The sequence below is a fragment of the Camarhynchus parvulus genome, chromosome 3, assembly GCF_901933205.1.
Source record: "Camarhynchus parvulus chromosome 3, STF_HiC, whole genome shotgun sequence".
Taxonomy (NCBI): Eukaryota; Metazoa; Chordata; class Aves; order Passeriformes; family Thraupidae; genus Camarhynchus; species Camarhynchus parvulus.
The window spans coordinates 97704412-97730774 of NC_044573.1; the positions used below are offsets into that span (position 1 = coordinate 97704412).

General features: G+C 35.8%; 1 protein-coding gene across 1 annotated transcript in view; it reads left to right on the forward strand.

The window, feature by feature from the left end:
• Positions 1-26363, forward strand: part of EYS (eyes shut homolog) — a 703292-nt gene that overhangs the window by 437393 nt on the left and 239536 nt on the right. Inside the window, exons 31-33 of the mRNA XM_030944777.1 lie at positions 7760-7950; positions 9655-9746; positions 25814-25964. Of these exons, the coding sequence (XP_030800637.1) occupies positions 7760-7950; positions 9655-9746; positions 25814-25964 (434 nt within the window). The remainder of the gene's footprint in view (positions 1-7759; positions 7951-9654; positions 9747-25813; positions 25965-26363) is intronic.

Genomic DNA, 26363 nt, shown 5'->3' on the forward strand with positions numbered 1-26363 from the left:
TAATCTCACTAAGCTATTACTGCAATTAATAGATATAGGCAGTAGATTTGAATTTAAAATCTACACTTCACCAGGAAACGGAATCCTGCTTTAGAAAGTATTAATAAGTTTCTGACCATAATAAAACAATTTCCTGCACTAATTGCATTCCAGGTCCCTACTATAATTCAAATGGATTCTTGTGACAGTGGTCACAAGGGTTCTTGATTGAGGGAGGAGACAAGCATGTTGGCTCCATGTTCAGGAGGCTTGATTTATTATTTTATTATATATATTACATTATAACTATACTAAAAAGAAAAGGAAGGAAAGGTTTCCAGAAGCTAGCTAAGCTAAGAATAGAAAAGAAAGAATGATAACAAAGGCAGCTGGCTCCGAGCAGGAGCCAGCTCTGCTGTGAGTGGTCACCGGATCCAAACATCCACAGGACACCAATCACGGATCCACCTGTTGCATTCCACAGCAGCAGATAATTATTGTTTGCCTCTTGTTGCTGAAACTTCTCAGCTTCAGCAGGAAAAATCCTAAGAAAGGATTTTTAATGAAAAAGATGTCTGCGACAGATTCTTGCTAGAAGACTCTGCCCCCTTTTTCCTGAGTTCAAGGAAGATATTTTCAGTTCTTTGCAGTCAGCATTTTTATTTTAAAAAATCTGAAAAAATTTGCTGTGTAAAAAAATTATATGTATAGTTTTCTTGTTGTTTCTAACTGTAACTCCTGAATAGAATGAGGGAAAAACTGAAAATTAATAGAAAATGCAGCCTACTTCATGGAGTACCTTTCATGGAGTGAGGAGCAAAGGTGAGTACAGACCTCACTCAAAAACATTACAGACTGCCTGTTGGACATGTAGGAGTTAAGAATCAAAACTTGGATCAACAGACATGATTGACACATGTGTGAGGAAAGGAGAGATGTGTAATAACTTCAGGGAAATAGAAGGAGCTCCCTGGGATTTAGGGTCTGATGTTCCATACCTTTAAGACACCTGAATTCTACGTATGTGTTTCTGAGTGTGTGTGTGTGTGTGTGATTTAGGCTAGTAGTGAAGATCTTGTGAAGTAATAGGAGCTCTAAAACAGACCTCCTATTTTTCTTTCTTTCAGCTCATGTTTTTCTTTCAGAAGAGTTTCAAAGGCTACTGAAATCCCTGGCTATGTGTAAGCTTGAAAAAGCAACAGTGAAGGGCGTTTATTCATAACTTGTTTTTCTTTGCTTGAAAGCTACTTGTGGGCTGCACTGGCAACTGTTCAGGGTGTTAACCACATTTTATTGTTGTCTAACACGCCACATTAGAGAACATTTCATCTTTGAGAGAAAAACATAACTATAACTCTCTGCTAGTCATGCAGCACAGACTTCTGTGACAGAATAAAACATGGATTCACTGTAATTGTGGGTTGGTTGTGTGGAACCAAAGGTGAAGCACATTGCAGTGAAATAGCTTTGCAACTGTAAATAGAAATAATGGTTGGAGAACATTGTTCTGCTCTGCCTTTAAGGTGTTTCAGCTGAAAAGACTAAATGAAATGTATGGAAGCAAATGAGACTCATTTGAAAATAAACAAAACCCCTTTAAATGGTTACAAATATGAAGTAGAGTATTGTATTTAAGGGAGTAAAGAGTAAAATGCATGGATTATTTTGCTGTGGCTGTCTTTCAGGACTTGCTGGGAAGATTGAACTTATTTTACATGCAAAAGAGAGTGATTGAAATGACTCATTAAAAATGAAACTTCAAAGAAATTAGATTTTTTGAGAGAAAACAGGTGTAAAGAAAATGAAAGCTGAGGTGCTTTAAGCACATTGAGAGTGAAAAAAACCAAACCCCACTCCTACATGCATAGGCTACCTGAAACAGAAATTTCTAAAAGTGGTAACAAAAAAAAAGCATCATAAGACTAATATTTCCCAATTAACTGTGCTTTTATATTCTGTGAAATTAAAAAATTAATAGGACGATTAATCCTTTGTAGTTAGGACGGTAAGTATGTTTCTTCTGTGGTAAGATACCTGTTTCAATTTAAGTATATTTTCTCTTATCCCTCTGTCATTAATATCTACGAAGAGCCTGCCTGGAGGCACAATAACCTCCTTGTAAGACTTCTTGTTCAACAGCAGGACTGAAGGGCCCCCCATGCCTTCCTCCCACACCGAGAGCTCTGCAGTCACTCTTGGTGCATTGGGCTACTCTTGCAGTGTTATTGGGGCCCATAGGGAAGAGTAACAAGGGTTAAACATCTGTGAGCTGGGCAAGCCTGCTGGTCCCTGTGTCGAATCCCAGATCCTTGCTCTGACAGTGAAGCTGACAGACAAGCCTCTGAGGACATCAGGTGGGTTTGGTGTAAGGCACCAGAGCTCACTCAATACGTCTTTTAAAAGGATTTAACATTATTTTCTGCAGCTTGAGTTAGATGCAAGGGAGAAACACTGACAAGATATTCTCAAGAGGGCAAACAAATAAAAACTTTACTGTCAAACTTCAGAAAATCTGGGAACTTTTTAATGTTAGAGCAACATTAAATCAACATAAAGCATTTCACAAAGCATTAATTTAGTAAACTCTAAGCCCATTCCACTTAGCAAACTCCAACCCATCTGACTTTAATTTATTCAAACTTTGAGAAGAAGGAATTAGAAGAAAGAGAGAAGAGATCTAGAAAAGAACAAATACAGATAACACTTCTGGTTCCAGTGGTGTTCACCTGAGAGAAATTCCAAGAGGATGTAGGGTCAAGACCTGTGTGTGCCTTGTGCTCTGGTTTACACACCCAGCCAGAGCTTTCCTGGGCCCTTCCCTTAGGAGGGACTTCTGGTGATTTTGCCACTCGGGAGCTGGGTTAGGGGCTCCAGGGTTGGAGTGTGGAGCATTGCCTCCCACATGCCAGGGTTTGGCCCCACTGCTGGTATCCAGCCCCTGGGGGTGCAGGGTGTGTGGAGCAGGGCAGCGCCTTGCCAGGGCAAGACCTGACCTGTCCCTTTCCCCACACACGTGCCTGAGATGTTTCAAGCCAGCAATTTCCACCAGCTCTGAGCCGAGCTGCCTCTGAAGGTCTCTTGAAGAACCTTGTTTGCCTTCAGCAATGCCTTGGGTAGCTGCATGTCCTCTGGTCCACCATATGTTTCCAGCCTCTCCTGTCTCAACAGCCCACCCACCCTGCCTGCGGGGTTGTGGCCTCTGACCCTTTCTGTGTCTGGCTCAGCTTCTTCTCCACACGTGATTGTGCAAAATTATGCCTGATGGTGGCAGCTGCCTTCTCTGTCCCTACAACTCTGTCTCCAGACAACACAGAGCTGCTGCCAGAGCCCACAGAGAGACCTCACCACAAGTAGCAGCGAGGAGTGGGAGGCGACTGTGCAGACAATAGCATGACCATCCATCACTGTAGCCATTGGAAGGGCAGGGTCCTGGATCATGCCAGCCAGGCTCACAGGAGGTGCTGGCAGGGCTGGGTGCCCAGTGTGGTGGGCCAGGAGCACACCCTGGCTGAGGAAGCCGTGGCAATTTGTATGGAGGAAGCTGACAAGCTGTCCCAGGGGAGGCACTGCTCCTTATGTAAACCTGGGACATGGATGTCCATTGGAAGTCATCAGCTGGGCCCGTGGGGTCTGCAAACAGCCCTGTGAAACAGTCCTTGCTCTGACTTTCTTGTTTTGCTTTTCTACTTTTTTTTTTCTTTCGGCATTATCTGGTTTTAAACAAACATAAGTGGTTTTTATGACGACCGTTTTCTGCTATTAAGAAATGTGTTCCTTCTTAATAAAAATAAATAAAATTTCAAATAGCAAATGAATTGTTATGATTTTTTTCATGACAGGTCCTTTCCATAGGCAATAATGCCCTCTATTTGAATGTTGTAAGATAGTTCTAATTAAAAGAATAACAAAAGATGTGAAATATATGCCTGTGAAAAAGGCAAGACCAATAGCTTGACTGGGAGGATTTTGTTCCCAGGTGTAACATAACAAAAAGAATTGCAGAAGAAAGAAGAGAATTATTTTAATCCTCTTTGTGCCTGAGTCCATGCAAACTCCTGGGGTTACATTTTACATAGAATATGTAGAGGCAAAAGCTCGATCACCAGGAGTGCATGCTTGTGAACATCTAAAAAGTTTTTATTATCTCTCTCTACCTGCCTTTATAAACAAAGACTTAAAATTGTGTAACTCTCAAAATTTTTTAAATTTGCAGGCCTCCATTCTGAAGCTGATGCAGCTGATACTCACTGGAATAGAGAAAACCAGTAGGGAGTGGCAAGAGTTAATGAAGCTTGCCTGTCAGCTGGGTTTCAGACCTGCCTGTGTATCTGCTTACTATTATAGCTAAATCTCAAATTTTTTAACATTCAGACATTTAACATTCATATGAAGTCTAGTAAACACAAAACCATGGAGAGCTGGATGTGCACAGGGGAGCAAGATAAAGCTGAGAGGATTTTATAGACCAAAGGGCTTGTCTGTTTCTTAGGAAAGCAAGTGTTAGGCATTCTTAGGGAAAGATAAGATATGGTTTCAATTTTTCTCTTTTTTTTTGTTGTAAAGGCTTTGGGGATGAGTCCTCTCCGTCAGGACAAAAAGCAATCTAGGATGCCAGCTCCAGAGGTCAAATGAAAAAACTGCATCTAAGTGCAGTAGAAGGATTATAAGCAAAGCTTATGTTCTATAAAAAGAAATTGTGTACTGTTACAAACAATGTGCGAATCTTAATAAGTAAATCCACACCAGCAGTTTATGTTAATAGCTGTTGTGGGAAGGTATGTAGCCTGTTTGTTATTGAAGTAGTATTTTTATGGATTTTACAGAAAGCTGGAGCCTGCTAAATATTCTTCAGTGCTTTCTCTCATTAATTCTTTCCATATTTGTGGACAGGAGCAATTGCAGCAATTTTACTGCAGATGATTTGTTTAAGAAGTTTTCTGTTTAGCAGCATGAATGTATTTCCCAGAAGCAGCCAAACTGGCCTCAAATCCGTTGAGTAGTGGCGTGTGTTGTCTTGCAAGGCATCATCGCATGTTGCCATATGAAGATAAAATTAAATGGATGTTGGTCAGAATATAGCAGCAAGTTTTGTCTGTAGTGTTCTGAGCACTTGCTACAATTACATATAGAAAGCTAAAGGTAGATGCCACTAGCTTATGCTTGTTTGGTTTTCCTTGAATTTCAGTAGATAATTCAGTCTGACCTCAGTTTTCAGAGTTAAATTACAGTTTCGGGAATCGTGAATAAACTCTTCCTGCAACTACCTTTTTTTTTTTTTCCTTGTGATTACAGATTTTACTCTTTTGTGAGATCTAGGGTCTCAAGTGCCTTGTGTTAGCAAATCTCTGAAGAGCTGACATAGTTTTGACCTGTTCTCACATGTCGACTTCATTATACGCTGAACAATGTGGGAGAGAAAAACAACCCAACAATAAAAACAACCCACCTCCAAAATATTGGAAAGGTAGCAGAAGGATTTAGGACTACAGGAAGGGGATGTTGTGTACAACTGCTGTCTCTTAGCCAAGCTGATCTCCTGAATGGATCAAGAAAAAGAGATGGTTAGATATGAGACTTTCAGGAGTGTGGGGATAACTGAGTGGTTCCTTGGGATAAGCAAAATCTATTCAGGAGCAATTCAGGGCGAGCAGAATGAGAGAAAGATTTAGAGCTCAGTGGCTTGTTCAGGAAGGAAAACAAACAAGGGTTAGGGATTGGCAATAATTCTCAAAAGCCTTTTATTTGAGAAATTGTCCTGTCCATAAAATGTAAGAAGCTTTCTGTGCCTTTCTTTTAAATTTAATTTTCTGAAATTTACACCTACAAGCTTATAGTTCAAAAAAGAGTTTTTAAGGATTAAATACGCTTAAAATTGTAAAATCTCTTTTATTTCAGCACTGGTTATTGATTGGTATTGCTTGGAATTTTTAATCTATGTTATTCTGCATTGTATGCATGCATATTTTGATAATTCCTATATAGTACTGAGAATTTCTTAAGAGCTTAGTTTGAGATTTGACCACAGCGACTCAGACTTTGTAAATATGTTTATGCAAAGTCGTGAAAGGATAAAATTCAGCATACCCTTACAGTGAAACACAAAAGTTCAGCATCAACAGTTTTTGGTTTATCCCAGTATCATTTTTGTGCAGAATTTAATCATATATAATGAGGCATTTGCTATTGGAGTTGTTGTCACAAGAGATTAATATTTTACCTATTTTGGAAAATAAAAAGAGATCTGTGACCTTCAAAGAGATCCTAAACCCCTGTAGAGTTGATTTAGTGAAATTTGACCAAACGGAAATTGAATCATTCACTTATGTGTTGTGTATTGTATATGGGTTGATAGTGTTGCACCAACATTTTTCACAAGATGGCTGAATTGTTAATATTTCTTTAAATTTTTATCAGTCTCATGAAGTTGATCAAACAAATAATTGTGTGCTGTGAGACAAAAGCATATATACCTGCTTCTACAAAAATTAAAATACTTAACTCCTCATGTTACAAGTATGGAAGAGAACCCATATATTTTAGTCTTTACAAGCAGACAAATGTAGTGAGCTCAATTTAAATACTGGCAAATGAAAAAAACAAAATACAAGACTGCAGCTGTGTATGAATAAGTACCTATGTGTTTGTCTCCTCCCTTGTAAACATGCCATAAGGGAAAGAAAAAGGGGAAAAAATGACGGAAAGTGAGCAATGAATGGAGAGGAGAGAAAAGGGAGGGAACAGGGAAGGAACAGGGAAGGGAAGGGAACAGGGAAGGGAAGGGAAGGGAACAGGGAAGGGAAGGGAACAGGGAAGGGGAGAAGGGAAGGGAAGGGAAGGGAAGGGAAGAGGGAAGGGAAGGAAGGGAGGGAGGGAAGGGAAGGGGAAGGGAAGGAAGGAAGGAAGGAAGGGAAGGGAAGGGAAGGGAAGGAAGGGAAGGGAAGGAAGGGAAGGGAAGGGAAGGGAAGGGAAGAGGGAAGGGAAGGGAAGGGAAGGGAAGGGAAGGGAAGGGAAGGGAAGGGAAGGGAAGGGAAGGGAAGGGAAGGGAAGGGAAGGGAAGGGAGCAGAAAAAGTAGAGGAAAGGAGCAGGGAAAGGAAAAATGAGAAGAAAGAAGGGGACAGGAAGAAATAAAAAATACAGAGAAACCCCTTTTAAGTGTCACCTGGTGGGCTTGAACCCATGTATTCACATACCTTTTCTATTTAAATAAGAGTTGCATCTGCCCTTGCCAGGTACTGCACAGGGTGCTGAATGCCATGAGGTTTATAGATAAATAAGACAAGTTGGATGTAAACCCAAGGGAAATTTTCATCTTTCACCCTAGCACCAGAAAAGATTTGATATATTATTAAGATGCCAACTTCATAATTAGGTTGTAGAATGTCTTCCTCCCTTTAGATACTGCATAGCTTCTGTAGAGACTTCAAACCCATTCGTTCTTGCATCTAGGTTTGATGAAAACACCTAACTTTGAGGAAAATGTTGAGCCAAAGCTGCTAGATACGTACCAATTCTTTCATCTTTGTAGCCTAGTCTTTCAGGGATTGATCTATAAGCTTGCTTAATATAATTTGACAAAAACCTTATTGTCTAGTTTTATAAACTCTCAGTGTTAACCTTTGACAGCAGAAAACAAATATCATTTTTCAGATTCATTTATGAATCCTTGAAAGATGTAAACAATTATGCTGTATCTTTGCTACCACTACCAGAATAAGAAAGCAGCGTGTGAAGAAGAAAAATATCTTTGTATTCTTACATATCTCAAAATTCTATTCACAGATTTTAGTTATGCTCGCTACTATGGTGATTCTTACCTGGAATTTCAAGGCTTACATTTGAACATGCAAAATTTCATCCACCTGGAATTTAAGACCTATGATCCTCATGGACTTCTTCTAAATATTGAACAGAGCCCAGAAACAATGCGACATTTTTTAATTCAACTTATCATCAATAATGGTACCTTGCAGGTAAGGCATCAAAATCTTCCACTGAAGGAAAAGTAAATAAAAGTTGAATCTGTAAAAATGTTAATATTTTTTAATTTTCTTACTGTAGAAGATAGTAAATAAAGCTACGGAGATTCTTGACATCTTCAGTATTTTAAGGAAGATAGTTGTTAAACTTGCTCTCTGTTTTGTCCAGTTCTTGGCTAATATAGTCAGTATGACTCACAAGAGTGTACATTAAAACACAAAACCAAAAAATATGGTTTTATCTTTACATGTGGTACAAGTTAAGTTATTGTATTTTATACCTAAACTAACTGAAATTTCTCATGTGGAACTTCATTAAAATTGTCATAAGGAAGGCTTATGGCATAGGCATAGACATAGAAATTGAATGAATTGTCATAGGAAAATTTATCATGTTAGGGAATAGAGTGTCTTTTTTACCATGTATCTATGAGTAGAAATCTTTGACTCCATCTATTATTTAAATCTCAGTTCCACAGGATCAGGAAAAAAATTATTTGGCTTTTGTGCACAGACTAACAAGGAATATATTTGTTCATTAACTTTAAAGAGTAAAGTGTTTATCGTGGTATATCTTTACCTTCCTCAAATTATTCCATCTTTTCTGAGGAAGAGGTAATACTAGAGTTTTATTAAGAGATGGCAGATACTAAAGAGGCTATAAAAAGATATTAAAAGTTACTTTTCTCATGACTTATCTCCCATTTTCCTGCTAAAATTTTCCCAAAGTACCTGTAATATATTCTTTTGTAAAAAGTGCGAAATGTCTGTTAGAAACAGAATTTTGTATTATATTTGCCTTCATGTTTTAAGACCATGACCATACTAAACAGATTTATAAACTGAAGATAAATAGAGAAGAAGAAAATTTCCTTTTACTTTATTTTGTTATATTGTGATTTTTTGTCTTTTATTATATTGTGACTTTGTCCAGAAAAAAAAAAAAGATGAGATTAGTCACGGGCAGGAAGTTATCCAACGTTTAGAAAATGGTGATGGCTTTAAGTTCATCTTACTTGTATTCATGGTAAAGTAATGATGCGGAAAAATATTTTTCTAACATATCATAAGCACCATAAAATATGAAAGTACTTTAATTGACACAAATCTATTCAGAGATCCCAGTGTGCCATGTTAAAACTAATTGAATTCACTTAGTCATTCACAAAGCTGGTCAATTAAATGTGGATTTAAAGCCCAATGAACAAATGGTTCTAAGCTCACAATCAAGCTACAATTACAAGTAGACAAACCATGAAATCAAGTGCTTGTTCACATTAGTATAGGAAATTAAATGGTGCTCCAAAATGCTCAAGCCTGCACGCTACATTACATGTTTGGAAGTGTAAGGAAGCCATAAAATGTTAAGTAAAATTCACCCATGGCCAGTGTTAATTTCAGATGGGTTGCAGATGGTCGACTTCTTTGCAAATCAGACCCATAATATCTGATTGTACAATACACAAAGATTAAAGCATTTTCATGCAGATTAGGAAGCATATATGTGTACTTGTGTATTTCTGGTACAATAGGCTTCCTTATCCAGAACTTTCAATGAAACATTTATTTTTCTTGATACACATGACGTCCTTCAGGGTTTTTTTTTAAACCATTTATCATTTTAAAATTCAAGTTTCAGTGCCTGAAACTGTTTAATTATTAGAAATAATGTAATTATAACCTTTTCCCACTCTGTAGTACCAGTATTTATGTGATGATGCAGCAGAAGTCAAAAACATCACTAACACTGCTAGAGTGGATGATGGATACTGGTACAGTGTGCAAATTAGGTAAGTTTACTCTTTTCTGTTTTTATCAAAGATCACAGAGTCTGGACCATTAGTAAATCCCACAGATATTATATCTGATTAACTATGATACCTGAACACGTACTGTAAAATTATGTTTTGGTAGTCTGGGCCACAACACATCCTTGGAAAGAATGTTTAAATCTACAGTTGGACAGTGCTCATCACATCCCTGATGTGCTTAGTGGAAAAAAATTTATTCTTATTGAAGTAATTTACTGTAGCAAACATAAACATTCAGTCAGGGAAGATGCTGCACAGTAAATCCAAGCTACTCAGTCCAGGAAATAGTTGAATTTCCAACAATGAGAGTGTGATTTATAGAAAAATCTTGGAAAATAAATAGATAGGCAGAAGCAGCACCATGACTTTCATTGCTGTCACTGACTTGCAATTCTAATAGGATATATTATTCCTGTAAAAGCAACAATACATAAAACTGAAGGAGAATAAAATGAAAAGAAAATGAGGTAGGAAAATGAGGTAGGTAGTAGGCTTTCCATGGAGTTTGTACATAGATGTATCTAATGACTAAATATCTGTGCACATAGAATCCACAGCCTTGGAAGTGAAAGTTTTGGGTTCACTTTATAGGAAAGTTAGGCACCTAGTGTCCTCTCTGGGTGCCTAGTTCCTATTAGGTAGCTTAAAATAGGTCCAGCCATCTTGTCCAGCAAGAAGAAAGCAAGCTAGCTGTCTGCTTGTCTCTCAGGAGCAAGTTAGTCCTTAAAAAGTTTGTGGAGGAGTGCAGAAGGAATACAAACTTTTCACTGGAATAAGCCTTTTATAGCTATATCTGTCCAAACATTGTTAAATGGAGAACTTTTGCAGGGCAAGACTGTCTCCCCTTCCTTCCATGGGAAATATGATGGAGTCTGTATCCATTATACTGTACCTGCTGCCTCAGATGTGGCAGTGAGTATTCAGTGAGGAGAACCAAAGTTTGTTTCTGCATTTCAGTTACCATTTCTACCATAATTTTTTTCCAGCAAGTTAAACCACACTGATGGCTGGGACTGCTCAGTAACATACACAAATTAACGCAAGGAGCAAAAGCCAGTAATCCACTGTGGTTGTGCTTATCACGCAAAAAGGAACAGCATAAACCAAGCCATGCTAATGGAAGCTAAAGCAAGTGTAAGCTCCTCTGTGACCAGGGAAAAATAGAACACAGCATCTCAATGACACTGATAAAAGTGCAGTTCTCTAAAATCTAATAACATACGGAGTTCTGCTTATTTCCTGGTTATGACTCCCTCTCCATACCAAAACAGAGAAATTAAAGTGGAAAATAGTTTTTAGAGAAGAGATATAAAGATGATAAAATCATTAAGCAGCTTCTATATGAATAGAGACTAAATACTCAAGTACTCTGCAAGCCCATTAAATACAAGTAAGAGAGGATCCCAAAGAAGACAAATCCCAAGTGAACAGAAAGGGGATAAGTGGAGACATAAAATTTCTAGTTACTTAGATAGTTGAAATCCATTATAATTAACTTGTTATTTCCTTTGTTGCTCATTTTAAGAAAGATTTAAGATCCTGAAAATAGCAAAAGCGTGAATACCTGAACCCTCAGTAATGTGGAACTCTCTACAGTGCCTTTCCCCTGGCACTGAAGCATTCAAACTGTGCTGTCACTGTCATCCCTCAGAGATGCACTAATTACCATGATGGGAATACACTTGTTCTTTGCATTTTCCCCCTACTCCATCAAGCAGAAAAAAGCTTGAGTGTCTAAATCAGCCCATGATGATAGCCCATGACAAAAGAAAACCAACCTAATTTCTATATTTTGCTTTTCCTTTTGAGCACAAAGAAGAAAGGAACTTTCTTTCATTTGCAGGAAATTATTTCAGGACAGCTCAGGAAATGGGCCACGCTTATTTCTCCTGCTGAAAATGAAGGCATACGTGCCATTTATGAGATTCAGGCTAGTTACAGAGCAATTAATAATTAATCATTCTACTCACTTTAGAAGAATGGAAATAGTTCTGGAAATAGTTGTTTTAAGATGACATTCTGCAGATGACACCAAGTTGTGTGTGGGTGTTGGTTCACTGGAGGGCAAGAAAGCTCTGCAGAAGGATCTGGGCAGACTGAATCAATGGGTCAAGGCCAATTGTGTGAGGCTTATGAGAAGTGGCTGAGGGGGCTGGGGCTGTTTGGCTGGGAGAAGAAGAGGCTGAAAGGAGACATAGCCCCCCTACAACTCCATGAAAGGAGGCTATAGTGAGGTGGGGGTCAATCTCTTCTCTCGACTAACAAGAAATCAGACAAGAGGAAATGGCCTCAAGTTGCACCAGGGGAGGTTTAGGTTGGATATTGGAAAAAAATCTTCACAGAAACAGTTGTAAAACACTGAAAGAGGCTGTATAGGGAAGTGGCTGAGTCACCATCACTGGAGATATATAAAAATCATGTAGACATGGCAGTTAGAACTGGGGTTTAGTGTTGGATGGACTTGGCAGTGCTGGTTTAACAGTTGAATTTGATGGCTTTAAATATCTGTTCCAACCTAAACAACTCTGATTCTATGATTCTAAGATTCAAAATATTAGTGATGTAGATGTCAGAAAGATTTGGAGTTGCTTCTCACTGTCATCTCATGCATTTTCACATGTGCTTGAATTAATTATAAAGTATATATCCTGTATATATATGCTTTACATTTTTTCCTATATTGACAATTAAATAGATATTGTTGACAGTTAAGTTTGATAGAGTCAGTCTTGAAATATGAGTTAATTCTTTTATAAAGTTAACATTTCATTTAATCAACTGCAGTGTAATACAGCATAAAATAACTTTGGTGAAAAATTTCTGTAACTTATTCAGCAACTTTCTAGAGGCTTGCAAATATTTAATCTTCTTAGAACTGATTTTCAGTGAGATAAATATGTTAAGTTTTGAACAATGCTATCTGGGAAACTGGTGAAGTTAAATGGGAATGTAGGAGATACTGCATATTGTAACATAGCGGGTATGCACATGGGATTTTCTTTGTTGTGCATATGTTAAGCATTATGAACAGATATTGTGGATAATAACAATAATTTTTTTAAAAGAAAATGCTAATTCTAATTATTTAATGTTATCTTAATTTTTTGGAGCTCTTTTGATGTAGTCCTGTGATGGAAAGGATTTTGTCTTTTCAATTAAGAAAAAGCAGTGCATTTCAGTTACTGAAGATAAGCCATCTTCAAAGAGTGTGATGCCTCTACAATATCATATTAAATGAAAGTAGACTTAAAAGTAGTGGCTGCTGTTAAATACAAGTTTAAGTACAGTGAAAATTAGATAGTGATAGTATCTCCCTTTTCTCCTTACAGGAGAACATTTTACTGCTTCCTTTATCCCACAGAAATAATTCCTCACAAAAATAAAATAAATTACACACTATCTAGTGTTTGCAAAAAATGTGCATATTTCTGTCAAACAATGTCTTTTATCAAGTTCTCATGGTTCATCATGATATTCATGCTGAAAGAAAAGTACCAGCATTGCTGAAGTACATTTTTCCTGATGATGGAATATTGTGACTACAAATACTGTAATAATTTAATAAATTTGGTACAATGTAAGGACTGTATTTGCTTCAAAATCTGGGATATTGTGGATAATTTGGGTTAGAATGTAACTTTTTGCATCAGATTGGTCTAATTTGTGGCATTGGCTGCTAAAACCAATGTTGCCGAGGTTTGCGTCAGAGCGGTGCCTGAAAGTTCCATTTCATGTGTAAACTACTGTGGTTGTGTACTAAGCCTGTTAATGAAGCTTTATTGCAGCTGTTTCACTCGCATTTCTGACTATTGTTTTGGTTTTCTTAAGAGTGTTACCAGGGAAGTGAGTGAGCTACAGTGCAAAATGGATATGGCAATATCCCACAGGGATTGGATTACTGCAGGATATCGTGAAGAGAAAAAATGTTAGACTCAAGCACTGTAAGGTTTACACGTTTGGTTTTATAGTGAAGATACGGTTTTCTTACAGGCAATGCTGGGGATGTTAGACCACAATCTTCTCATTCTAGCCTTCATAAAACTGCCTCCATTAACTGCTTTTAGCTTTTTCTTCTTCAATCTTTGTCATCAAAACAAGTTGATAAAATAATATGTATTGCAGAAACAAACCAAACTGCAGCAGCAATATTAGAAATTTGCCTTTTCTTGCCCCAGTATTCTCCATTTCAGTACAGATACAAATAGTTTCCTCAGTTATGAAAAAAGTATTTTTTATAATTGAGGTCTCAGATTATAATTGTCAATTGCTTTAGCAAATTTGTCCATTTATAAATTGATTATGCAATAGATGTCATGAATACAACTTCATTCTTTAATATGAGTTTATCATATTTGAATTTTTTTAATTGTCCGAGATCATTAGGATTATAATCTGGTGTTGTGCTCCATTGGAAACTGACTGTAAAATCTGGCAATTGCTTTTCAAAGAGTGTTTTATTCCTCTACTTTAACTCCTATTGTTTTTAATTTGAGTTTTGCACAAGTAACCTATAGGACTTTTACTGATTGATTGTCTTGCTTTTGAGATGTAAAAGTTTTCTGATTCCTCTAGTCAGAAAAAGATCTTTATAATCATGCCAAAATGCAACATATGCTCATTCAGGAACTTTTATATTGCTTGGTTTTGACAGTTTTTTATGAGGGTCTGAGATAATCCATATGGTGCTAAGTATCCTGTATTTATTATCCTTCACAACATGCTACAAACCTCATATTTTCCCTAGGGCTTTTAGGCAGGTAAGATAAGCATATGATAGATAAAGTGGGTAGCAAATCCTGCAGATGCTTCTCTGGGGTTTTTTGTTTTGTTTTTTTTTTTTTTTATTCTTTTTATTTCACTTTTATTGTAGATTCCTATTTTTATTTTATCACAAAGGTGCAGAATTTTGACCTTCATTTTTTAGCATGACAGCATGTGGGTGAAGAAGTCACTCATCTGTTGTTTCATGTACCATGTAAATGTCATATACTTATTGAAAACATGCTTAATGGTCCATATCCTCAAGAAGCAGTATAAGTCAAAAGATATTATTACCAATTGCTGCTGTTTAGTTAGAGAGCTGTATTCAATATTTATGAAATGCAGTGAGAAATATATTCTTGATATAAAATAGCTTCAGGGTCTTTTAATTTTCTTCTCGTCTCTCAAGAAAGCTGTCAGTGGACTTGCATCAGCTGCAAGAAGTTTAAGTACTTGGATCCAGCAGGGTTTAGCCTGTTTTGTATTTGTTACCAATACAAAAGATTTAGGAAGTTGCTGGACCTCTAAACTGGCCATTGACAGGGTCCTCACAAACATACTTCTTAGCCACGATTGTGTTGGTCTTTTTTTTGAGTCCCTCCTAAACTGCCTAGTGTAAAACTAGGGGTGAATGAAATATATGTGCTGACTTATCTAATAATTTCTAATTTTTATATGGTCTGAAACTTCTCCCAGATCAGTGAAACTTACTTGGATAAAGTACAGGTTTTATACTTAGTTCAATTTATTTATGATGTATTAACACTGGTAATAAAATTACATTTGTATTTTCTTAAATTCACTGTATGTTAAATCCTTAGTAGGTTATATCTGCTACTTAATGTCCAATATACATTGCAGAGATGCCAAGTCACTGAAAACAAACAGGTTTGAGAATATAGTGTAGAAATGCAGGCATTTTCATTTAATATGGAATGAAAATAATTAAAACATTGGAAATATTGATACTGATGTCAAGAACTGGATTGGTAAAGTGGAAAATAGGAATAAGTTGATCATGAAGTGTGAAGAAAATTGAAAGGATTCTTTATTCATTTTGATTTGGGGATTTTGGACAAAGATAAAGGAATTTAACGTTTAATAGATATGGTAACTATCACACAGATGAACAGGAAAAATGAACAGTATCCCCAAAAAGGGTATTATTAAATCCTTGTGAAAGGAAAGAGATATTAATTTTGTAACAGCGTAGGTTGACTATTGGCACAAGTAACTCAAAAGGTGGACAACTAATTTCTGGGGGCTGAAGATTTGTTACACAATGACACTATTACTGCCTGCTAGCAGAGCATAACTGCCACAGAAATGGTTATGCTGGATTGAAGCAACAGAATCAAAGGAGATTCTGATTTATGAAACTAAAGCCAAATAAGAATCAGAAAACACTAAATAGAGGAAAAATTCTGAAATCTTTCCAGTCAGAACATACGTGTTTTCCAGTTCATTCTGCTAATGTGCACAGTATATTTAGAGAGAGTTAATTTGATTTTGGTCCTTTCACAGATTAGTAGAGGAAGAACCAAGCCAATAATATTCCCTCCTGTGACTATTTTTTTTTATTTTACTATATCTCATAAATAGTTCATAACTTAAATGTTCTTTAATGTATCTTTCTATTTGGGAGCTGGGGTTGTTCAGCTGGAAGAAAAGGAGGTTCAGGAGACACCATGTTGCTGTCTATAAATACCTGGAAGGAGGTTCTAGCCAAGTGGAGGTCAGTACCTTCTCACAGGAAACAAGATGAGACAAAATGGCCTCAAGTTGCACAAGGGGAAGTTTAGGTTGGATATTAGGAAAAATTTCTTCACAGTATTGGTTGTTAAGCATTGGAAAAGGCTGTCCAAAGAAGTGTGACCTTAACTGGAAGTATTTTTTTTAAATTTAGGGATTGCAGTTAGGGGCCTGGTTTAGTGATGAACTTTGCAATATTAGGTTAATGGTTTGACTGGTAACCTTAGAGGTCTTTTCCAACCTTAATTATTGTTTTAATCTGTGATAGTTCTCTCTTTTTAATGACTTAAAGCACTGTGGAAATAATGACTCTGTAGGTGCTAGAGAGCAATAACAGCATCTCACAAAAAAACACAGATAAGAAAACTGATCCATACAAAGGTTGATCCATACACAGCTTGAATAGTAGAATGCATTTATTATATCTGCTGCTGAACAATTATTAAGGAAAGAGACCATCCATGAATCTATATTTACCCAGTTTCCTCTGTGAATAAGCATAGATTTCTGTAGCTGAAGATCATTTTTGTGCACAAATACCTGAAATAAGTTTCAAGTACAGTGTATCACTGCAATCATATTCTATTAATCCTAGATCTTTTTAAAATACCAGTTAGGCTGAACTGTTTTTTATAAGAGAACATCTTAAGCTTCAATAGTAGAACTACTGTACTGCAACAACACTAATGGTTCTACTGTTCTTTGAAGCGTCTTTATTGTGAAAAACAAAAGTATATTTTTATTTTTGATTCAGAATTTTTTTTAATATTAGAAATTGCCTTTCTTTGTCTATCTTTATCACAAAAAGCAAAGAAACAACTTGCCTCTCTTACTGACTGCTGCATATCACCAAGTGTCATATCTGTTAGAGATATTGTCTAAACAATTTATGTATTTGCTGGAGGCTTTTCCTCAGGACCTGTCTTTAGCTGGTTGTCTGTTTAAGAGTATTTAAATCCCTTTCTATCCCATGTGATCTATACAGTAGTTCGTAACTCTATTGTTCACATTATTAATTTCACAGAACATTCAAAATTTTCTTACCAGAATAATTCAAATTTCTGTTTTTAAAATAAGTAATAATATTATCAGCTGACTTTTTAAATATATTATAAATATTTTTCCCTTATAAAAAGTAATAGAATGTACCAGTATCCTATTTCTGAATGGATTTTGGTTTTAGGAAAGCAGACATAATATATATAATGCACACAATCTAGTATTTCCTTTTATACACTTAAATGCACTGAGAACTTTGATTTTGTAATAAAAAAAAAACAATTTTGTGATTTTAAGAACTCAGGTTTTCACATATGATATCAATGTATTTTATACAATATATGCATATTAATAAGGAGTAAATATACTACCTACCACAAAGGAAACTTAGTGGAGAAAAAAACCCATAGGTTTTAAAAAATATTTTATAAAACTTCTTTTTCTCACTATGGATGAAAGTATATTGTGATTTAAACATAGCAGCATAAAGTAAGATAAGCTACCATTTTTATCTAAGTTAAAATTTCTAAAATTTCTTGGGTTTAAATTTTCAGGCCAGAAGAGACCATTATTTGACCACGAAGAGACCACTAGTTTGACCACTTCTATATTTGAAATTATCAATATTTTGTTTGAAGTCTATGAAAAATGTAGACTTCATTTAAATCAAGCCCTACTATTAAATATTTTCCTAAGATACACTTTACTGTGGTCACCTCTTCCTAATCCCACAGCATTGCTGGGTGGTTTATGTATACAGATCATTCTGTCTGGCAAACGCCAGCCAGTATTTCAGTAAAAAGCTGAAAATAAAAGGTGGGTAAAAATTCCCTTCTGACCCTGCTAACCCGATGTCTCAGGTATTGAGGTAATGCTCAGGACTGAGCCAGCAGTGCAGACATATAAAAGGTGTAATTCACTCTCACCTCAAAGATATTTTTGTCTGCTATATGCCCTTTTGCCACTCTGTTATTTGAGACATGTCCAGAAAATGGAGAAATGAAAATAATTAGATGGCTCTGTAGTGGGAGAAAAATGCTGATAGGCACTGCACGTTGCATCCAGAAACCTGAAGACATACTTTTTTTTTTAAAGTCATTGTACTGCAGCAGATATGAGGCAGCATGAATATTTGAAAGATGATGCAAGCAATCCTTTTCTCCTCTGAATAGAGCAGGATATGCAAAGAGCAGTACAGGCAGTGTAGCAGCCTTGTTTACTGAGACAGTGCCGTGTGAATTCTGTACACTGTAGCTCCTACGTAGCAAGAAGGAAGCTGGCTTTCTACTTTATCCCACATGAATCCCTTTCAGTCAGAGTTATCTGGAGGCAGGGTGACTGCACCTCTTCTGAAAGCAAATAAGCTTTTTTTTCCTCTGAAGGGCAGGATGGAGCTTGTAGAGAGTCTGCAGCAACAGCGCAGACAGAAAATCCTGAAAAAAAAGAAGACGAAGCAGAAACAAAAAAATGAGATTTTGTTTAGGACCAATTATATCTAGTAGAAAATTTATTTCAAGTTAGAGAGTAAATTTGCTTTCAAGGATTTTATTTAATCATACATTAAGCTACATTTTCATTATTAAAAAAATAATCTTTTAAGAATTTAGTTAGCTTATGTGCTGAATAAAGTCTATCCTTAAAGAGGGGGCTCATGACTTTTTGGATAAGTTACTCCAACAAAAGGGAAACAATTCAGAATGCCTGAATGTTAAAGGGACACTTTTGACCTCAAAAGTCTTGGTAGTTTTTTCCATGTTTAAACCACTTTATTCTTCTTCTTTCCTTGTTTGCCTGCTGACCCATGTTTCCAGGGCACATGTAGGGTCCTTTGCCTAAGGTGCCATTCAAACCACACCTGTAGCTATATAAGGTGCCAGTGAGACTATCCATATCTACTGCATATGGTGGAGCCCACAGCCCTCCACTAACTTCAGAGTTTCTTTAAAATGTTAGCTTGAAGTTTGTCTTCTTAAAATTATCAATTTAACTTTGTTTCAGAAACAATTTATGACAGCTATCAATCATGGGGTTATAGTGCTGCTGCTACAGGATGATATTCCTTTTGAACCGGTTAGGAAAGATCTTGGTCCTGCATTGCCAGACATGGCAGAATACCTTTTGCTATTCTAAAGTCACTACAGCAATTACTTTATTCATTCAGCAAGAACTAAGATTCCACAGAGAAAGGAATAGTGGAAATGGATAAAACCTAGAAATTATTTCAGAGAAACTGGGCATTAATATTTTTTGTATCTTGCATTTAGTTTCCATAAATTAAGAATAGTGAAAGTAGACTTTCTGCTTACATATCTGTCTGAGTACAGGAAAAAAACCCTACCTTGCACTGATCAAGTCTTCTACTAAAAAAATGTTTAAAACTTATGGGACTTTTTTTCAACTGAGTAATTTTATTTTATTTTGCATCAATGCAATGTTAAAAAAAATCTTAATTGAAATCAAAACTCATTATGAAATGGAAATTTAAGATGTTGCACATATTTTTTAGTTTTCCAGGCTGGCTATTTTTCACAAACTTCTTATGAATCAACAGAGAATAAGCAACTGCCTTTTCCTTGTAATATCATTGAATGCAATGGACTTAATTATACTAAATTGATCCTAATAACAGTTAATAGTGATTTCATACCACCAATTAGTTTGATACAAGCTGTTGTTTTACAGCCTCTTGAAAATAAAAGCTTATTTAGTCATGCTACATCTTGTGTATAAATCACATTCTACATATTCTCAGAACTCTACCTTAAAGCACACATTCATTAAAATTTAGAATCACGCGAGTGACAATTCTGTCGTGTATTGTGAAATTTTCTTCCTCAGGTTGTTTAATTTAAAAAAATGCTAGAAATGTTTCTGTCATAGCTACTTTCTTTTGCTTTGGATCTCAAAAGAGATCATTAGTGTCACTTATAAGAATTACAGTTTTCTGCATTATCTTCTGGAGCAGCTTATTGCAGGGGCAGAAACATAAAACCAGTAAAATAGGACTCTAATAACAGGCCAGTAGCAATACATCAGGCTTTGTTCTGTATTATTTTCTATGGAACATCAGAAGGTACTTATGGATACTAAAAGTGGGTTCAGTGTTCTGTGGCTGCTTTGGCCACGTGTCGTAGGCATAGAACTTGTATTAAGGAGAGCACAGATACGGTATAGAGATCAGAAATAACATTGGCCAGCAGAGTTGATATAAATATCAATTCTCACAATGTAACTATTTGTTTTATTGTAAACAGTCTGTAAGATTCACTTAAAATTACAGTGTTCCAAGTCTAAATCCAACTCTAAACTTCCTGCTCTCTGAATACTTAAATACAGTGCTCTCATTTGAGCCAAGATTTTCCCTAAGTGATACATCTGCCTCAACTTTACGTAAGTGCATAGTTTTCTAAGTTTAATTTCTAAGTAGTATCTATGGTTGGTATGATGTGAGCAGAAAGAAACCAGAAGCAGGAAACTGAAAAGACAGAAAGGGCCAGAGGCATAGATAGTTGTTTTTTTCTTTAGCTATAGCTAAAGTAGTAAATTACACTAAAATCTGGAGGCTGGTCTTTGAACTGAGACCAACTAGCAGGTCTGAGGTCATGTCTATAAAAATTTTTATGGTAAAATAGTTTGGTCAGGTGAGTTTGAAATGATTCCTGAATTGCACTAACCAGTGAATTTTGTAAGTTTCAGAATTGAAGATTATGTGTAACTTCCATAGTAACTGTAACAGAAACAGTGATGACTTTGTAAAAATATGGATGATTCCATGTCAGGATTTGAACTCAAGTTGTGGACTTTAGCGTAGTAGTGTAAGTGTAATTTCTGTGAAAAGAAAAGGGGGTACTATATTTATTTATTTATTAGAATATGAAACAAAGTTAATTTCCTTCCTTTGTTGTATTATTAGAGAAATTTGCATCATTAGTTTCATTGTTCTTATTTATTTAGTTAAATCACAGTTAAATGTAAGACTGGACCAATAACTCAGCTTCAGGCTCAGGAAATGTGCTATCAGAGAAATGAGAATAAATAGATGTTGACTAATGGGTGTGACAGTGGTCACAAGGGTTCTTGATTGAGGAAAGAGACGAGAATGTTGACTCCATGTTCAGAAGGCTTGATTTATTATTTTATGATATATATATATTACATTATAACTACACTAAAAAGAAAAAGAGGAAAAGGTTTCATCTCAGAAAGCTAGCTAAGCTAAGAATAGAATAGAAAGAATGATAACAAAAGCAGCTGGCTCTGACCGAGAGAGAGAGCCAGCTCTGCCGTGACTGGTCAATGAATCAAAACATCCACACGAGACCAACCACAGATCCACCTGTTGCATTCCACAGCAGCAGACAATCGCTGTTTACATCTTGTCTCTGAGGCCTCAGCTCCTCAGAAGGGAAAAAATCCTAACAAAGGATTTTTAGTGAAAAGGATGTCTGCTACAAATGGGTTTATCTACAACATGGAAATGTGTGTTACCTGGTGTCTCAGTAGGGCAAAGTCAGTACAACAGATGAGAGCATTGTAAAATTATGCATTTTACTGCAGAGTGAAAATGTAATGACTGTGAGTGAACTGATATATATTCTATCTAGATAAATCTACTGCAGGTAATAAGAGATTCTGCCCTATTCTGTAACTGTTATTAGTATGGAATTTCTGGGGTTTTCTCTGCTGGAGGAAGGTGTCTTAGGTTTGTAGAATTGCACAGTATTTTGGGCTAAAAAGGGCTTCAGGAAGTCTTTAGCCCAACCTCCTGCTCAAAGCAGGGCCAGCCAAGGTCAGAACAGGTTGCTCAGTGCTTTATTCATTCAGACCTTGTAAACCTCCAACAATGAAACCTGCAAAACTTTCGGAGTAGAGCGGTCCAGTTGATCAATCCCTAAAGTTGCCTCAAACACCTTTGAAAAGCTGTAAAGATTTCAAAACCAGTGCTAGGTAAAAATTGATGCAACCTTTTAAGTGTGACTTAAGAAAAAGTTTCTCTTGATTGTAGTGACAGTAGGTTTATTGTTTTGTCAAAATTTTACAAAAATAATTATTCTACTGCAAGGAACAGTTTGTGTATGAAACCAGGAAATGTAAACCTCCACTATTGAGTGAAAAACAAGTTGTCTTTTTTTAAGCTAATAAATCTATAAATAATAACTAAGTATAATTAAAGTGAAATATGTTCTCAGCTTCATTTAAAAAAATTGTCTTCAGTACAATTGGGGAATTAGGGGTTGTTTTATGATATGTTATAATAAAACTTCTTTACTTCTGGTGGTTCACAGCTCATGTTTGGTATAGGTGCTTTAAATATCTTGTTGCTTTTGTATAATAGACAGAATGCTAATATTACAACCTAAACAATTCAATGTTATTAGTGAATTATTTATTGCTGTTTAGCATGGCCACATTCAAGTGAAATTTTTAGAGACAGGTGAAAGTTTCAATCTTGTTTCTAGAACAAAAGATTTTCCTTTTCTATCAGAAAAAAGGTAAAAGAATTTTTATTCCCAGCAAGGCTGCATAGCATGACTGACAAAATACTTTTTCCGAACATCCCCCTTTCCCTCCTCCTTTTCTACCATTAGTTTTTGTTATTTTTTTTTATGATAATCCTAAAAATGTCTTTTAATCATCACTGAAAATGTTAGAAGGTAAAGACATTATGTAAAAGGACTTGGATTTCATACAGACATTGCCATGTTTAGGGACTGTTATATCAATAGTTATCAAATTATTGTCTGACCTTTCCATCGTTCCAACCTGCGAGGCATTGAGCAGTGGGTTTAGTACTGTTTAGACAGAATTCATCTTCAGGTTATAATTAATAGGCCAGTATTTAATCACCACATTTGTGTGATTCCAAATGAGGAAACTGTGAACTATTACTGCTGGCTTGGACTGAGGCACAATTACTGGTAGCTTACCCAGCAAAAGTGCTTGAGAGTTGCTGTATGCATTTCCACATTTATAATTATGCAAAAAGCCCTGTCGTCTTACTTGACCTTTAAAGCACCCAATGTGCTGATTGTCGAAAAAGTATTTTAAAAGCCTGATGGAAATTTCATAGAGTGCATATGTGACCCAGTGATTGTATCATCAGCAAATGCTAAACAATGGTTTAAAGTCATTATTCTAATTTGGCCAGACCCTGCTAGATTCAATCAAACACAATCAGAGGTGCATGGCTGACATTCTAACAAGCTTAGGGCAAAGGCAGCTCTGCTTTGAATTGCATTAACTTGTTTTCTGAAACCAAATACTGGGAATTATTTTCAAAATATTCTTTTAATATATGCACACAAAAATACTTTCACATATCAATCATATAAGCTATTAAGGCCAAGCTAAATAATATGTCTAAAGCTAATGTGGGAAGAACAACATCAATTATGGTGTTTGTGTGATAGAAGTACATACATGGTCATGTAACTAGTTACACTGTTAATATCTGAAAACATGTAGAAGAAATAGTTATTTCTATAATATAATATTTCTATAATATAATATAAATTAAGAGAAAAACAAAAGTTGTTTGAGCAGCTGTACTTCACTTAGCACATCAGTCAAAAGGTTAAAAGGAAAAGCCTGGCAGTTCCTCCCTGAATCTCTTCCACTCCATCTTAAAAATTGCACTGCATTAAAACAAGTCTGGCTTTAAATATTTCTGAAATATTGCTATATTTTTATTATGTTTTTATTCATGATTACAATATCATTTTATCAGGAAAAGAAGTAATTTTAGATATTTACAAATTCTTTTTTTTTGTTTGTTTGAAATCTCACTGCCACTCTTTTCTGTAGAATGATATATCCAAGATGTCATACTGGGTTCAAACAGCAGCAAAAATTTCTTGACCATTGCAAATAGAGCTACAGAGAATGATTGTGGCAGTTACATTATCAGCAAACTCCCTTTGTAAGTCATTAATGAAAATGGTGTGTTACAGAACCTTGTATGTGTTCTTAGACATACAGCCATCGTATAATATCCAAAAACATGGTAGGAAAAACATTTCTTTCCTTGGTTCTAGATACATTTGGGTCCTTTTTTGCATTCATGTTAGCTATTATCAAGTTCAAAAAAATTTGAGGGGAGAACAAAAAATCCCCTGAATCAATCCATTAAGACACTAGTTTTCAGTCCACAGAATCAAAACCCCAATTTATCTTTTTCATTCTTGATTTTAGCAACAAACCAAAATTTTTTATTCTTCACCTGAAGTTATTTGCCCTAGGATGGAGAGGCCATGTTACATACACAAATATTTATAGGCCTTTCTGTAATTATGTATCACCATGTTTGCATATTGTTCTGAAAGTATCTCAGAACAGAATTACATGGAAAACATAGAGAACTGTTTGCAAATGTTACTAATGTTAGCTCCCCACGATGTCTGCTAAAACACATAGACAACTTTATGAAATTACATGTGAGAATCCATATATTACCATATGACAGAATATAATTAAGAAAGCTTTTATTGCTCTTTTTTGTAAGAAATTTCAAATTTTGTTTTGCATTGTCAGAAATAAACTGAATTCATACAATACCTACTGCATCCTACCCAAATTGCTTTTATAGAGCTGTGAGTTGTTGGTTTGTGATTTTGGTGGGGTTTTTTGTTTGGTTTTTTTAGGGGCTTTTTGTATGTGCTATTTTCACATAGATTTTTTTGTGGCACCCATATTACAAAGACGCTTGGATACCTTTAAATATAGAGCTGATAGAACTCTGATTTGTTTCATGTACAGAGAGAAGGATAGGCTAAAAGAAATTCCCCCATGAGAGACTAGTTTAGTTCTGATATTTCCTTATTGTGCTTTCTTACATGAAGATAAAATTATTGCTGCCAGCTGGTTAGTGGAATGCAAATGACCTTTACATCATTTAAAAGAATTGAAAGAAACCAAATTGTTTGCTGGGTACCTTCTGTTTGTTGTTGCCAATTTATGCATGTTGTTATTGGCAACATTTTTAAGAGGGTATGTGAGTGAGGGAGGGAAATGGGAATGTATATATTTTAATTTCAGGGCCTAATATTACTGATTTCAGCTTTAGGAATGATGCTTTTGAAGATAAGTAATACAGATTATTATAGTACCTCTGCACTTTCTAAAATGCAGCTTGTTTTAAATTGCTTTTGTGATTTGTGTGTGTGTGATGAGAAAGAGGGCTATTTAAAATATTTCAGTTCAATTGCTGTATTTTTTGCAAATTAAGAAGTCTTCTTGTTATTATTCAAAATTTTCTAACTCTTTTATTCAGTCATTTATGTGCTTTGGCTTTTTTTAGCAATTAAACTGCCCAGATTTACAATATGGCTTTATTTTAATAGAATTTCAAACCCCAAAGACAAGTCAACTTACAGCTTGTTAAGCAGCTTCTTTTACATTTATAGTTCTATAATACAAAACATCTATTTATTTGATTTTCTTTTCTTGTTGGTTTAGTAACAACCTAATTAATTTGTCAGATAGTAATATTAAACAATATATGGTGGTAAAATGTGCCTATTTCTGAATTTGTGCAGGCAAGGCATGGTACCATGTGAAGCAGAAATGTCAATCCTGAAGTTATCTTCAAATACAAGTATAACTAGAAATTTCTGGTCCAGTTCTTATTGGCTTGAAACAGGATCCATATTTGTTGGTGGTTTGCCTCATCCTTATGCAGCAAAGCAGGTATTTATTATTATTTATTTTTATTTAAAATTTGTATTATTATGTTGAATATGATATAACTGAAGAGATTTAAACCATGCAAAATTTCAGAGTTACATATAAGGGACGAATATGGTCCCTTGTAGAGTATTGCCCATGTGTGGGACTTTGGTGAGTGTTTGTCTTGAGTAAGCAGAGTGGAGGAACACATATGATCAAATTTAAAGGAGGCACCTGTTATATGAGGTGCTAGTTCTATGAGGATGTGGAAAGTGTAACTGCAATGGTTTCCAAACCCCAGAGGAGTCTCTGCATCCTGTGCTGGCTCAGACAGGTGTATGTAAAAGTGGACCAGGCAAGAGAAAGCTAACCTATGAAATTGCATTAATGAATGAGAGATAGCACAGGAGCTTGAATTCG